This window comes from Trichomonas vaginalis, chromosome IV, assembly GCF_026262505.1.
Source record: "Trichomonas vaginalis G3 chromosome IV, whole genome shotgun sequence".
Classification (NCBI taxonomy): Eukaryota; Parabasalia; order Trichomonadida; family Trichomonadidae; genus Trichomonas; species Trichomonas vaginalis.
In genome coordinates, this window is record NC_067206.1 from 26,928,797 (window position 1) to 26,941,666 (window position 12,870).

At 28.6% G+C, this 12,870-nt stretch overlaps 4 protein-coding genes across 4 annotated transcripts, besides 1 other annotated feature; 2 read left to right on the plus strand and 2 right to left on the minus strand.

Moving 5' to 3' along the window:
• Nucleotides 1–168: 168 nt before the first annotated feature.
• On the minus strand, nucleotides 169–1,323 carry TVAGG3_0175480 (uncharacterized protein; the record flags this gene model as incomplete). Its single annotated transcript, XM_001582277.1, has 1 exon — nucleotides 169–1,323. One exon carries the CDS (start codon nucleotides 1,321–1,323, stop codon nucleotides 169–171), a length of 1,155 nt encoding a protein of 384 aa, XP_001582327.1.
• Nucleotides 1,324–2,163: 840 nt separating this feature from the next.
• Nucleotides 2,164–5,839: a mobile genetic element.
• On the minus strand, nucleotides 2,436–4,748 carry TVAGG3_0175500 (uncharacterized protein; the record flags this gene model as incomplete). The annotated part of the gene is made up of 1 exon (XM_051225454.1): nucleotides 2,436–4,748. One exon carries the CDS (start codon nucleotides 4,746–4,748, stop codon nucleotides 2,436–2,438), a length of 2,313 nt encoding a protein of 770 aa, XP_051110440.1.
• Nucleotides 5,840–9,363: 3,524 nt separating the features above from the next.
• Nucleotides 9,364–10,584, plus strand: TVAGG3_0175510 (spectrin binding; the record flags this gene model as incomplete). The annotated part of the gene is made up of 1 exon (XM_001582276.1): nucleotides 9,364–10,584. One exon carries the CDS (start codon nucleotides 9,364–9,366, stop codon nucleotides 10,582–10,584), a length of 1,221 nt encoding a protein of 406 aa, XP_001582326.1.
• Nucleotides 10,585–11,028: 444 nt separating this feature from the next.
• On the plus strand, nucleotides 11,029–11,976 carry TVAGG3_0175520 (thioredoxin-like domain family; the record flags this gene model as incomplete). Its single annotated transcript, XM_001582275.1, has 1 exon — nucleotides 11,029–11,976. One exon carries the CDS (start codon nucleotides 11,029–11,031, stop codon nucleotides 11,974–11,976), a length of 948 nt encoding a protein of 315 aa, XP_001582325.1.
• Between the last annotated feature and the right edge of the window lie 894 nt (nucleotides 11,977–12,870).

Sequence of the window (12,870 nt, forward strand, 5' to 3'; positions counted from 1 at the left end):
ACTTTTTTTGAATATATATACTTTACAAAAAAATCTGACACTTTACAAGCAACCAAAGTGGCATCCTTATTATTATTAAATCATATAATCGTTGGATGAACTAAAATAAATGGTGAATGGATCATCGTTTTCAACATAATTAACAAATACAGATTTGGGTACCATATTTTAATTGAAATTAATTATTCTTTCCAATTTACTTAAGACATCAGTCATTCTTTGTATGAAATTATCGACTTCGTCTGCATTTGGTGATGTTTTCTTTGTTAACAAACTCTGAATCGTGGCTACCATTTCTCTTAAAAGATCTTCTTTAACACCAAAATTGTTAGGTTTATTTGCTTGATTTTCAATTATAGATTTAAACTTATAAAATACTTTCTTATCTTTATTTGTGGTTATAGGGACTTGTATAACTTGAGGCATTCTAATTCCTTGTAATAAAACTTGGATATTACGCAACTCTGATATATCTCTATTTCTTGTTTGAGCTTCATTTTCGAGTTGTTTGATTCTATTTTTGCATATTGTTAATTGATTATTTAGAGAATTAATTGTATCATCATTATCTCTTGTTTGAGCTTCATTTTCGAGTTGTTTGATTCTATTTTTGCATATTGTTAATTGATTATTTAGAGAATTAATTGTATCATCATTATCTCTTGTTTGAGCTTCATTTTCGAGTTGTTTGATTCTATTTTTGCATATTGTTAATTGATTATTTAGAGAATTAATTGTATCATCATTATCTCTTGTTTGAGCTTCATTTTCGAGTTGTTTGATTCTATTTTTGCATATTGTTAATTGATTATTTAGAGAATTAATTGTATCATCTCTGTTTCTTGCTTCATTTTCTAGTTGTCTGATTCTGTTTCTACGTATCGTTAATTGATTGTTTAGAGAAGTAATTGTATTGTCGCAATTTCTTGCTTGTACTAAATTTTCGAGTTGTTTGATTCTATTTTTGCATATTGCTAATTGATTGTTTCTTGATTGTGCTTCATTTTCGAGTTGTCTGATCCTGTTTCTATATTCTTCTAATTGATTAATTAGAGAATTAATTGTATCATCGCTATTTCTTGGTTGTGCTTCATTTCCGAGTTGTCCGATAATGTTTCTATATTCTTCTAATTGATTGTTTAGAGAATTAATTGAATTTTCTCTATTTATTTGCTCTTGTGATAATTTATCCTCTAATGAATCAATTTGATCAATTAAGTCCCTTCTCTCTTGTTCCCAATCATTATCTTGTATGCGAATAAATGGATTGTAATTTTGTGCCCTCAATTGTAATCTCTCAAGTTCAGCTCGTAAACTATGCATTGCGACCTTTGCAAAAATTGTTATCCAATTCCCAGTATTTTTTAATTCCTGGGTCCCAGTCCCAAAATTTAATTTCCAAAAAAAAATCGGGCCTCCGGCGGTGATGCGCCCTTCGGGCGCGCACCGCCTCCGGCCCGGTGTCAGAAACAAAATAAATTACGGAGTATTAAATTTAATATGTCCTAAGTAGTAGGATATGACGGGTTTAGTGACTTTTTTTGTTACATCTATATATAGACGATGCATTAAAATATATTTATTTATGAATTTTTCAATATTTTATGGTCTATTTTGATACTTTACCGTTCCTACATTCATTTATAGTATCCTTCATTTCATCTCATCCAATTTATCACTTTTTTTAATTTTCTTGCATTTGAAATCAAAATTTCTAAATTGAGATTATAATTGTAAAAAATAAAGAAGGAAAAGGGGAAGAAAAGGAAAAAGAAAAGAAAAGAAGAAAGAAGGAAAAAAAAGAAAAAATAGGACAGTAGTAGGATATGACGGGTTTAGTGACTTTTTTTGTTACATCTATATATAGACGATGCATTAAAATATATTTATTTATAAATCATTAAAAAATTAACATTAATTTTAAAATAATTTATTTTTTATCTTTTATAAAAGAAGCTATATATAGATGATGTCAGATATTCCGCGATTAATTAAACATTGTTTAAATCCTGAATGGGTTAAACTTCAATTTAAAAATGAAGATTGTGGTAAATTTTGAGCTTGTGGGGTATCCATTTATATAAAAATAAAATTTTGTTATCAGTTATTTTATCGTTAATGGTTTTTAGGTTCTTCAAAATAATTAATTATTTTTGAAGAAGGCATTTATGAAGCATTTTTGAATAACTGAAGGTGTCACCACGTCACCATGTGTCACCCGGTTAATTAACTTCTCTTAAAAATGATGACAACATGACATTTTGACAACACAGCAGGATTAAGGAGGAAAGCATTTATGAATTATTTTTGAAGAACTGAAGGTGTCACTACGTCACCACGTGTCACCTGGTTAATTAACTTCTCTTAAAAATGACGACAACATGACATTTTGACAACACAGCAGGATTAATGCAAAAATAAATTCAAATCATACTTTATAAAGCTTCATTTACAGGTATTTCATCATCAGTAAATGAATCCTCATTATCGTTTAGTTCAACCTGTTTATATAATCCTTTCATTTCTTCTTTCAAAACATAACACCATGTTTGTTTACCATCTATTCTTCTCTGTTTCCTTTCACATTTATCCTTAATGCTCATTTGAAAGTTTTTGTCTTTCATGTCTGATGGTTTGCAGAATAGAGCATTTTTACATGTCATACCTGCACACAATTCATCATAATGTGTATTTATCCATACATCTAAAGGATTTGTTGATAATTCAATTAAATCTTGTTTGGCTTCAGTCATCGGTATGATTCGTACATTAAATGATGAAAGGTCATATTGCATAAAATACGTCAGTAAATTATCATAAAATTCCTTTGTGCATGAATTCATTAAATTCTTGAAGTAATCAAATTGACCCTTGAATTTACCATTAACTCTTAAAACTACGTATCTTCTGTCTCCAACTTCAATTTTGACAGGGTAGACGTTATTAGTTACCAAAATGAAATTGGCAACATTCTGTGCTGTTCTTCTGGGTTGATTCTTTTCATTAATTCTAATCTCATTATCCGTAATAATTGATTTCAAAGCGTTGAAGTTTGCGAGTCTGTCTTTACCTACATTCTTGAGTTCATTAAGTACAAGAAACATTTTATTCTCAACCACCGAATTGAAATTACCCGTTAGCTCACTTATTTCGGTAATGTTTTTACATGAATAACCAGCGAGAAGTTCAGAAATAATGTCTGTGAATCTGTTTTTACCTGTTCCCTGAAGTCCTTTCAAAATAATTGCTGTTTCATTCTTGATTCCAGGATGTTGAATCATCGATGCAATCCAGCCGAGAAGGTATTTATACACTTCATCGTTATTATCACAAATGGCTTCTTTAATGAAATTCATAAACATCTCAATTTTTGAGTAATCTGGTTTTTCGAGAATGTTGTATTTATAACCCTGAAACGTTGAGAAAACATCTGGAGAATCAGATTTAAAGCAAACACCCTTAACGGTTAATGAGGATAATTGATTTAGTAGTACATCCCATGCTGTTATTGTTTTACCTTCTTCTTTAAATAATTTAATCATTTTGAGTGACTCTTTCATGTTTGATTGAAGAACGAATGATATTTGATTCATTTTGTCGTGTATGTTGTAATCTTTCTGAATAAAGTATTTGTTTCCACAATCTACAAAACGGATTACGCGTGATAAATCCTCAATTACTTCAGAACTGTTTTTATACTGATGATTTTCAGCCTTGCGTCTAATATCTGTTATCAAAAACGAGTCATCAAGTTTTATATCAAATATTATTTTTGGCTTACGTAATAAAGGCAAAACGTATTCATCATAATATTCCTTTTGATAAAGTTTTAGAATCTTCACTAAAACAAATGGAGAAGTCATTAAATGTGCATATCTATTACGTGCTTTTTCAAAATTACTTTTTGCATTTTCAGTTAAGCTGCAGAAGTTATAAACGTTATCGTATGCTTCATTAATCAAATGATCCGGTAACGAATTAATTGCTTGAAACAGTGTGAATAATGTAACTTCTTTTTCTAAATTCATGTTTCCACCGTCATTATGTACTTCAAAATCACTGATGCCATCAACTATGCTCTGGGCAAGTTTATCGTCAATGTTTACATCTTTGTTTTCATTCATGATAGTCTTTATTTCTTCGTTCTTCTGTTCAACTCTTACCTTAATATTCAAATCATTTAATATATCATTCACTGTTCTGGTTAATGTTGAATCATAACTTCCACGAATGAATGAGTATGTTTTGATTGGTTCTGTTGCATTCTTGCGAACTCTTGAATCGGCCATAACTACTAAAGAACGCTTTGAATCATCCATTGAAGTCATGATATCGATATCATAATCATTGCAGGAATAACATTTAATCATTCTGTTCGAAACTGCATAGAAGAAATTAGTGTTGCAATAAATGTGAAGACCTCCTGAAGCGGTTTTAACAATAACATCTTTATCCGAAAGTTTGGATAAAATATCTTTTCTAACTGTTTCTTTAAGTTCATCATTGTATGATTTATTGATATCAACATCTATAATCGTTAAATTTGAAATTTTATTTACTAATAAAGCCATACCAGTTTTCCTTCCTCTTCCTCCATCGTGTTTGAGGTAGTTATGTAAATCAATCTTGTTTTCACCAATTCTTTCGTTGAGGGTTTTAGTTTCTGCCACAACTAATTCCTCAGCTAATGAATCAATAACTTTTTCATCAGAAACGATATAGTTGCTGTTGTTGTTTGTTGCTGTCATTTATATAGGAATAAAAAAAATAAAAATAATTTTAAAACTAACTTTATTTTTGGACTGCATCAAATTTCCGGGACTGTTGTCAAAATGTCATGTTGTCACACTTTTTAAGAGGAGTTAATTAACCAGGTGACACATGGTGACGTAGTGACACCTTCATAATTAATGAAACCATTAACGTAAACATAAACGATAAAATTTATTTCCTGGACTGTTGTCAAAATGTCATGTTGTCAGTAATTTTAAGAGAAGTTAATTAACCTGGTGACACATAGTGACGTAGTGACACCTTCAGTTCTTCAAAAATAATTAATTATTGAATAACCTAAAAACCATTAACGATAAAATATATTTCTGCAGTTCATCCATTACTTCATTACCTAATTAATTACAGACATAAAATATATTTAGTTCATTCGGTACCATGCAAATACAGTCACAAATGGTGGCATGTAATCTTTACCCAAGCCTGTTGGATTTGTTGTGAAAGTGTGTGAATGATTTCCTCCTGGTTCAGTTTGTCGAAAAGTCTTTTTTGTTGAATCGTTATAAGCTGGAGATAAAACATCATAACCAGCTTCATAGTCAGAGTTGTATAATGGGTGGTCTCTTAATGAGTGGCTATGGTCGCCAGAAAAGTTTGTAGTTCCTGTATGAGTGTGCGGTGGAAGGTTTGCTTCTTTAATTTTCTTCGAACCTCCTGTTTGCTTTGAATATCTAGCACAGTATAAGAATTTATCTACAATCTGCTTCCACGTACCAAAACCCAAAACTGTTGCGGGATTTGTTGAGTTCATTGACGTATAAATAGAACCAACAGGATATAATGTTTGAAGTATTTCATTTTTCATGCTTGTAATCACATCATTTACTTCCGACTTCTTTGCATAATTTTCATCAACATAAGTTTTATCTGCTTTAAGGTCTAAACATCCTGAAACCCATCCTGTATCAGCTTTAACTTTAAAAGTCTCCGATGTCCATTCATGATACCATTCAACCTTTTCTTTAATTTCATTATCTTTTTCATCAATATAAACCAAATTTGCTTTCTTCATTAACTCACTATCCACATATTCCTTATCCACCTTCTTCATTATGTCATTTAGGAAACCTTCTATGAATTCCCCGCCGCCATTTCTGATTTAATATTAATTAAAAAAATATATTTCATCACTTATATTCTAATTTTTATTTAATGATAAATGAAACCGATTTTAAAAATAAATGAAACAGAGGAGGAAGAAATAAATGAAAGTGAAAATGTTCAACAAAAAATAAACGTTGTTAAACCAATTACTGAAATAAAAATTTTTTCATCTGTTGAAGAATTTAATGACTATTATGCTAATAATAAAAAATTATTTGAAGAATTGACAACATGTAAATTGAATAAAATGTTTAAAGTTGATGGATTCAAAATTTCAAAAATAAAAGGAGTGGTTAGTTTGAAATCTATTCCTCAATCAAGAATCACCTCATTAATGAAAATAGATGATTTAACAAAAAGAATAGAAGAGATTGAAGAAAGAATGAATCAAATAATTGATTTCATAAATTCAAATAATCATTAGTTTCTTAAAGTTCTATGTTGAACTCATCAAATTCTTCTTCATCATTACCATTACCTTTAGCGAGTTTATTTACTCTTTCAACTCTATCTTTTGATAGTTTTTCGTTACCAAGTTCTAAAATTTTACATGGATGATATTTAAACCCGTTAAATTCTTTTTCCTCAGTTTTAATCATTAATCTACAAAGAACTTTAGTGAGGTGGTTTTGTTGTTTAAACCATTTATCATTATATTTATACCTCATTAGCTTATTTTGGCTTTCATATTCATTTAATAATTCACAATCTTCATTTTTAAATTGAAGTTTAACCCATTCAGGATTTAAACAATGTTTAATTAATCGCGGAATATCTGACATCATCTATATATAGCTTCTTTTATAAAAGATAAAAAATAAATTATTTTAAAATTAATGTTAATTTTTTAATGATTTATAAATAAATATATTTTAATGCATCGTCTATATATAGATGTAACAAAAAAAGTCACTAAACCCGTCATATCCTACTACTGTCCTATTTTTTCTTTTTTTTCCTTCTTTCTTCTTTTCTTTTCTTTTTCCTTTTCTTCCCCTTTTCCTTCTTTATTTTTTACAATTATAATCTCAATTTAGAAATTTTGATTTCAAATGCAAGAAAATTAAAAAAAGTGATAAATTGGATGAGATGAAATGAAGGATACTATAAATGAATGTAGGAACGGTAAAGTATCAAAATAGACCATAAAATATTGAAAAATTCATAAATAAATTGGGCAGAAGTGATTTTAATATATTAAAATAAAATATACTTCGCATCAGTATGCACAATTTTATAAACAAAATAAAATATACTTACAAATTATTAAAATAAAAAATATACACTTGATACATGGTATCAACATAGTAAGAAATAAACTTCCAATTGGAAGTAGCGTAGTTTGACAAAGAAATAAGCAATTTCTTCTAAAAAACGTATTAATACCTTTGAATTGTTCTCAAAATAGTGTGAGCATGACACATTCGGTAAATTATTATGGTGTGCAATATTATTGGTCAAATACTGACACAGAATTACAATTTAATATTAAATTTGCTCCTTCTTCTAATATTTTTTGCTCTGTTCGCATACACCGTTGTTGGAATCTCTGTTCTCTTAATGCTTCTTTTTCTTTTTGAATCTTTTGTTCCTTTTTTTCTTTTCGTAATTTGATTTGTGCTTCTTTATTAATTACATCTTCATTAAGTTCTTTTATTACAGCTGTGAATTGACTTTTTCCTTCATTTCGTGTTCTATTGTATAAAGTATCTTTAGGAGTATATTGGAACATTTTTCTTTCAGTGTCACTTTTTATTGGAAGTTTACAAATCCAAATAAAAAAAATATTTAAAAAATAAATGGATTTATCTAAATCTCGTGTTCATATTTTTATTGGGAGATGCCTAATATTCATTGTACTACTTGCAGTAGTATACTTTTACTCTCAGTTTATATATCTTACCAATGAATATTACAAAATTAAATCAATTGATTTAGTTGAAGTTTATGATAACTTCAACACGTCAATATTAAAGGCATACAAAGATATGAAGCATATCCAAAATTACGGGTTCGTCCCTCTGGCAAATGTTATACTTTTTATTTGCTTAGTTTTCGCTTCAAACAAGCTAATTCTCTCATTTGTACTATCGTTAGTATACTCGCATGATGGAATATTTACAATTCAAAATAATTACTCCACCTTCATAATTATTTCCGTTTTTGCAGCATATAAAGCAATTAAATCATTCGAAGAAAGCAATAGTAAGCGATCAGTTTACATTTATCTCGCAATTTCAAATATTTTTGCAATAATTGTTATAGAATGGCATATTTTACCATTTGTTATATCATTATCTGTATCAATTACATGTCTATTCAAAATTCCGAATTATTTTATAATAAAAAACAAAATTACAATTTTATCTCAGTCAGTTATTCCATTATTAAGTTATTCAATAGCTTATGCAATAACAGATATAATAACTTCATCATTTCCACTCTACAAGTCAATAAAAATTAGAGTTGTTGATATATATTCGTTAATTTTCACACCAACAGATGTTTCAAAGCATATTAGATGCAAACTTAGCAATAACTCTATTACTACATTAATTTTTATCTATGCAGTTTTCGATAGACAAAATAAAATTTGGAAATACATTTTTCCAATATTAATTCCAGGATTTATTGGTTTGTTCTTCAAGAGCACAATATTTGAGCTCAGAATTTCTACAAATGAATGCAGGAGCACAAATTATTACGATTTAAGAATTATCGCCTATCTTTTGATTTCTTTAGTTGTTGTTTCTAATAACAATATACTTTATTCAACTATTTTTACATTGGCTTTATTAGTTTCATCCTATATCTGGAGATTTGAAACAATTCCGTTTTTAACCTTTTAGGAATTACCATTGTTTTGATAATATTAATTCTTTGTTGATGTTAATAAATAATATGATATTCATTAGTTTAAAAAATCTTTTTCATTCGATTTCGTTCATAAAACTTTGATTTGTGTCATATTCTACTACATTTGCACATAGCATTAATATGATTGATTATTAAATGTAAGAAATTAAAACCCTCGAGAATTATCTCAAAATATAATCCGCATTAATTCAAATTCTGGTCGTCGTGTCAAAAACGTGGTAAATTAATAATTCCCACCAATTCAAAATTTAACGGTCGAATATTTTTGATAAACGTGTAATGACCAGAGAAATCTGAAGTGATGAGTATTTCAATACACTTTGAATATTTTTTCTGAAAATACTCAGAAAAAGTTCATATTTTATTTTTATTAAATTTATTTTCATCATCTAAATTTGCATATATGTGGATAATCATTTGCATCATGTTTACTTTTGAGTTTTATAAATATAAAAAATAAAATCATATTTCATGGATAAAGTCTTATTTGACTATCCTGAACTCTTGAGGGCGAATTTCATGAAACATGATCAAAATTTCTCAATCACAATCAACAATGAAAGCATTACTTCGTCATTAAACAAATCAATAATGAGCTCAAATAAAGTCTGTGATGTTTTGCATCTTGATTCAACATCTACTTCACTCGCCTTAACTTTGAATTTATTATGCAATGATACACTACAAATCATTTCGAATCTTTTTAAGAATGGTAAAACTGTTTTTGAGAATGACAGAAATCATAATAGGGATATTTTCGAAATCGGCAGAGCTATTGGTAACGAAAAGATGATCAAAATATTTTCAGACTTTGTTAATTCTTATCCTGAAATTACCATCCAGAACTTTTACGATTTTTATGATATTGCTACAGTTCAAAACGATACGTTAAAGATGAACGAGTGCATAACTTTCTTTGCATCTAAAATGAGATCTCTCAATACCGAATATATAATTGACACAACAAAAATATATGGATACGACTTTTTGGAAGGAGTATTAACATCCAAATCCCTTAAGATATCAACACAAGATTCACTCTGCAAAATAATCATATCTTTAAGTATGTATGACATTGTTTTCTTTGAGTTGCTGAAGTACATCAAAGTTGAATTTTGTAGTAAAGATGTAATTGAAGAAATTTCAAACTTTGCAGAAGAAAATAAGCTAAAGTCTGTTTCGAGTCAAGTATTCAAGCGTGCACTTCTTCATCTTCCAACAATTTGTCAAAAACTAGAGATTTCTTCAATCAATGAATATCACAGAAACGATTTATCTAATGAAAATATTAGAAAGTTAATGATCTTGTCAAAAACAGTTGAAAACTCTCATAAAATTTATTATATCCTTGAAAAAGCATCAAATGAAGAGGATCTCTCAACAATTAAATTTGCGGTAGAGAAAAAATATTCTGATGTTTATGATACCTATGGATACAATATGATTCTTCTTGCAGCAAGTAAAGATAACCTCGGACTTGTAAAGCAATTGTTTTATTATGGCGCAGACATGAAAAGTAAAAGCAAATTCAATAGAACAGTTCTTCATTGGTTTTGTATTAAAGGGAACTTGGAAGGAGTTAAATTTGCTCATCATTTCATCAATATTAACGCGATGGATACATGGAAATATACGCCTCTTCATGAAGCTGTTTATCATGAAAATTATTATGTTTGTGCATATCTTTGTAGCAAACCAACAATCGATAAATATGCTAAAAATGATGAGAACAAAACTCCGCTTTCTGTGGCAAAAGATTGCAAATGTAGATGTATAGAGGTACTTCTTCGAGGCAAAGGATTTCCTGAATAAAATCATTATTTATTTTGAATTGATCTCAACTTTACCTAGTTTTTCATAAAGATTTAAATTTTAATTTTGATTCATACAAATGAACTAGTAAGCTTGAAGCAAAGGAGATCTGTCAAAAAAAAAAGCGAATTGAAATTTCCGATATTCCTCCAGAAATTGCCAGATCAACATGCTTAATACAAGCATCAGAATCCTAATACTATATATCTTAAAAATATCAATATACCAACAGCTCGCAATGATTGATATGAAATTTCTTCTAAAATGTCACTTTTTAAAATGCTTTCTTTATTTTTCATATTTTGTCACTCATATTTTCTTGAATATTCACGATCCGCGTTCGATATAGCTATTACACAAGTTGAAGAAACACCGGTTTTTGTGTTATTTTATTTAGAATCAGAGCCTGTTTCGACGAGAGTTATTGGAAGATACAAAGATTTAATGAATCAAACAACAGATCGCGCAGTTGGATTTTCAGTAGAATGTTCAGAACAATTCGAGTTATGTAATGATTTAAATGCACAATATTTTCCATCAATTATTGCAATGAGATCAGTATATAGCTTTTATCATCGTTTATATCACGGAAACTTTACACCTTCTTCATTGATTACCTTTGTTGAAACAGTTATTGATCCTCCAATCCAGTATTTAGATAGTTTAGGTTCAATCGATTTACTTTCTGATGGTTTTATGAACGTAACTGTTCCAGTTTACTTTGGTCCAAATGCTAAGCCAAAAGGTGAAGAATTTATACCATTTCTTACCAATTTATCAAATTTCATTTACGCAGCTAACCGTACGTTTGCTACATACTATGATTCATCGGAGCACATGAAAATATACATCAGTCCTAATTGTGGATTGCTATATAATGGACCAATGAACCAGAAATCAATTTTAAAGTTTATGGAAGACTACAAATACCCTATTTTGCACAAATTTACATATGAACAATTCTCTACATATCATCCTGATGTTCCAATGCTTGCTATTCTCTCAACAAGACCATTAAGTGAAGAATATGCTTCAATTCTAAGCGATGTTTCATCGAAACTCTGTGGGAAGTTCATTTTTGGATGGTTGGATCCATTTTCTGATCGTAGATACAACATAACCTTCAAGAATGACCCAGAAGATCCAACATTATTTGCATATGTTGATAGAACTAACCATAAAATATTCAAACTTCTCAAAAGACCAGATACACAGATTGTTCATCAATTTGTCCTCAACGTAACTCATTTCTATGAACAAGGAGAAGATTGGGACAACGGATGGGCAATTTTTGGAGCTTTTATACTCCTTATATTAACATCCATATTCCTTCTGGTTTATAATAGTACTTACCAGAAATGTATTTCAAATATCAATGAATTATTCTTTTAAAATATAAAATGTAATTGTGTTATTCTTTTAATATATAATTGAATTATGTTTTACATATTTTTCTTTTATATACCATGAATTTCATGCAATTTTTTTAATAAGTTAAAACAAAGAACAGTCAAACACTATACTAATAATTATAAACTAATTCCTAGATCTGTGGTTGAAAAAATGATGAAGAAGATTTATGTCTACTCAAATAGAGCATACATTGCAAAAAATATGAGCTTTCGTGCAAGCTACTAAATGTACATTGGTTAAAAATCTAAAGATAATGACTGGGAAATCAGTTATGTATATTATGCAAATATATCAGGAAATTTTGATGCTTTTAGCAAATTTTAGAAAAGAGTGTATTAATTTGTGTATTTTATGTTAGCCTGAAAGCAATTATGTATACACATCCATTGAATATATGAAAAATTTCCAAAATTCGACATTTGGAAGATAAATTAGTTTTTTATGTTCTCTATTGATGTATCATTATATGTATTTTAATTACTCAGCTAAATTTTAAAGAAAATATGATCTAAGGTCATACCATTCTTTTTCAAACCACATTTGAAACACCAATTAGAAAGTCAAGGGCCAAATTTGATATTTCTTGATACTAATAGTTATCTGAAAGATAATTATCTAGTTAAAGTAGCGCTACGCTATAGTTGGTTAGACAATTTCCCTTCAATTTCTGAAACATCTTTGATTTGAATGCTATTTGTATGGAATATTACTCAAATATTATGGTAAGATAAATATTAAAATTTGGTCAGTGAAACTCATCATCCTCAACTGAATTATTGAAGATTTTATGAATAAAAATTATTTTGTACAAGTTGTTTTTGAAATTGGATATAGATCTTAAATAAGAAAACTTATGGATAATTGAGTAAAGAA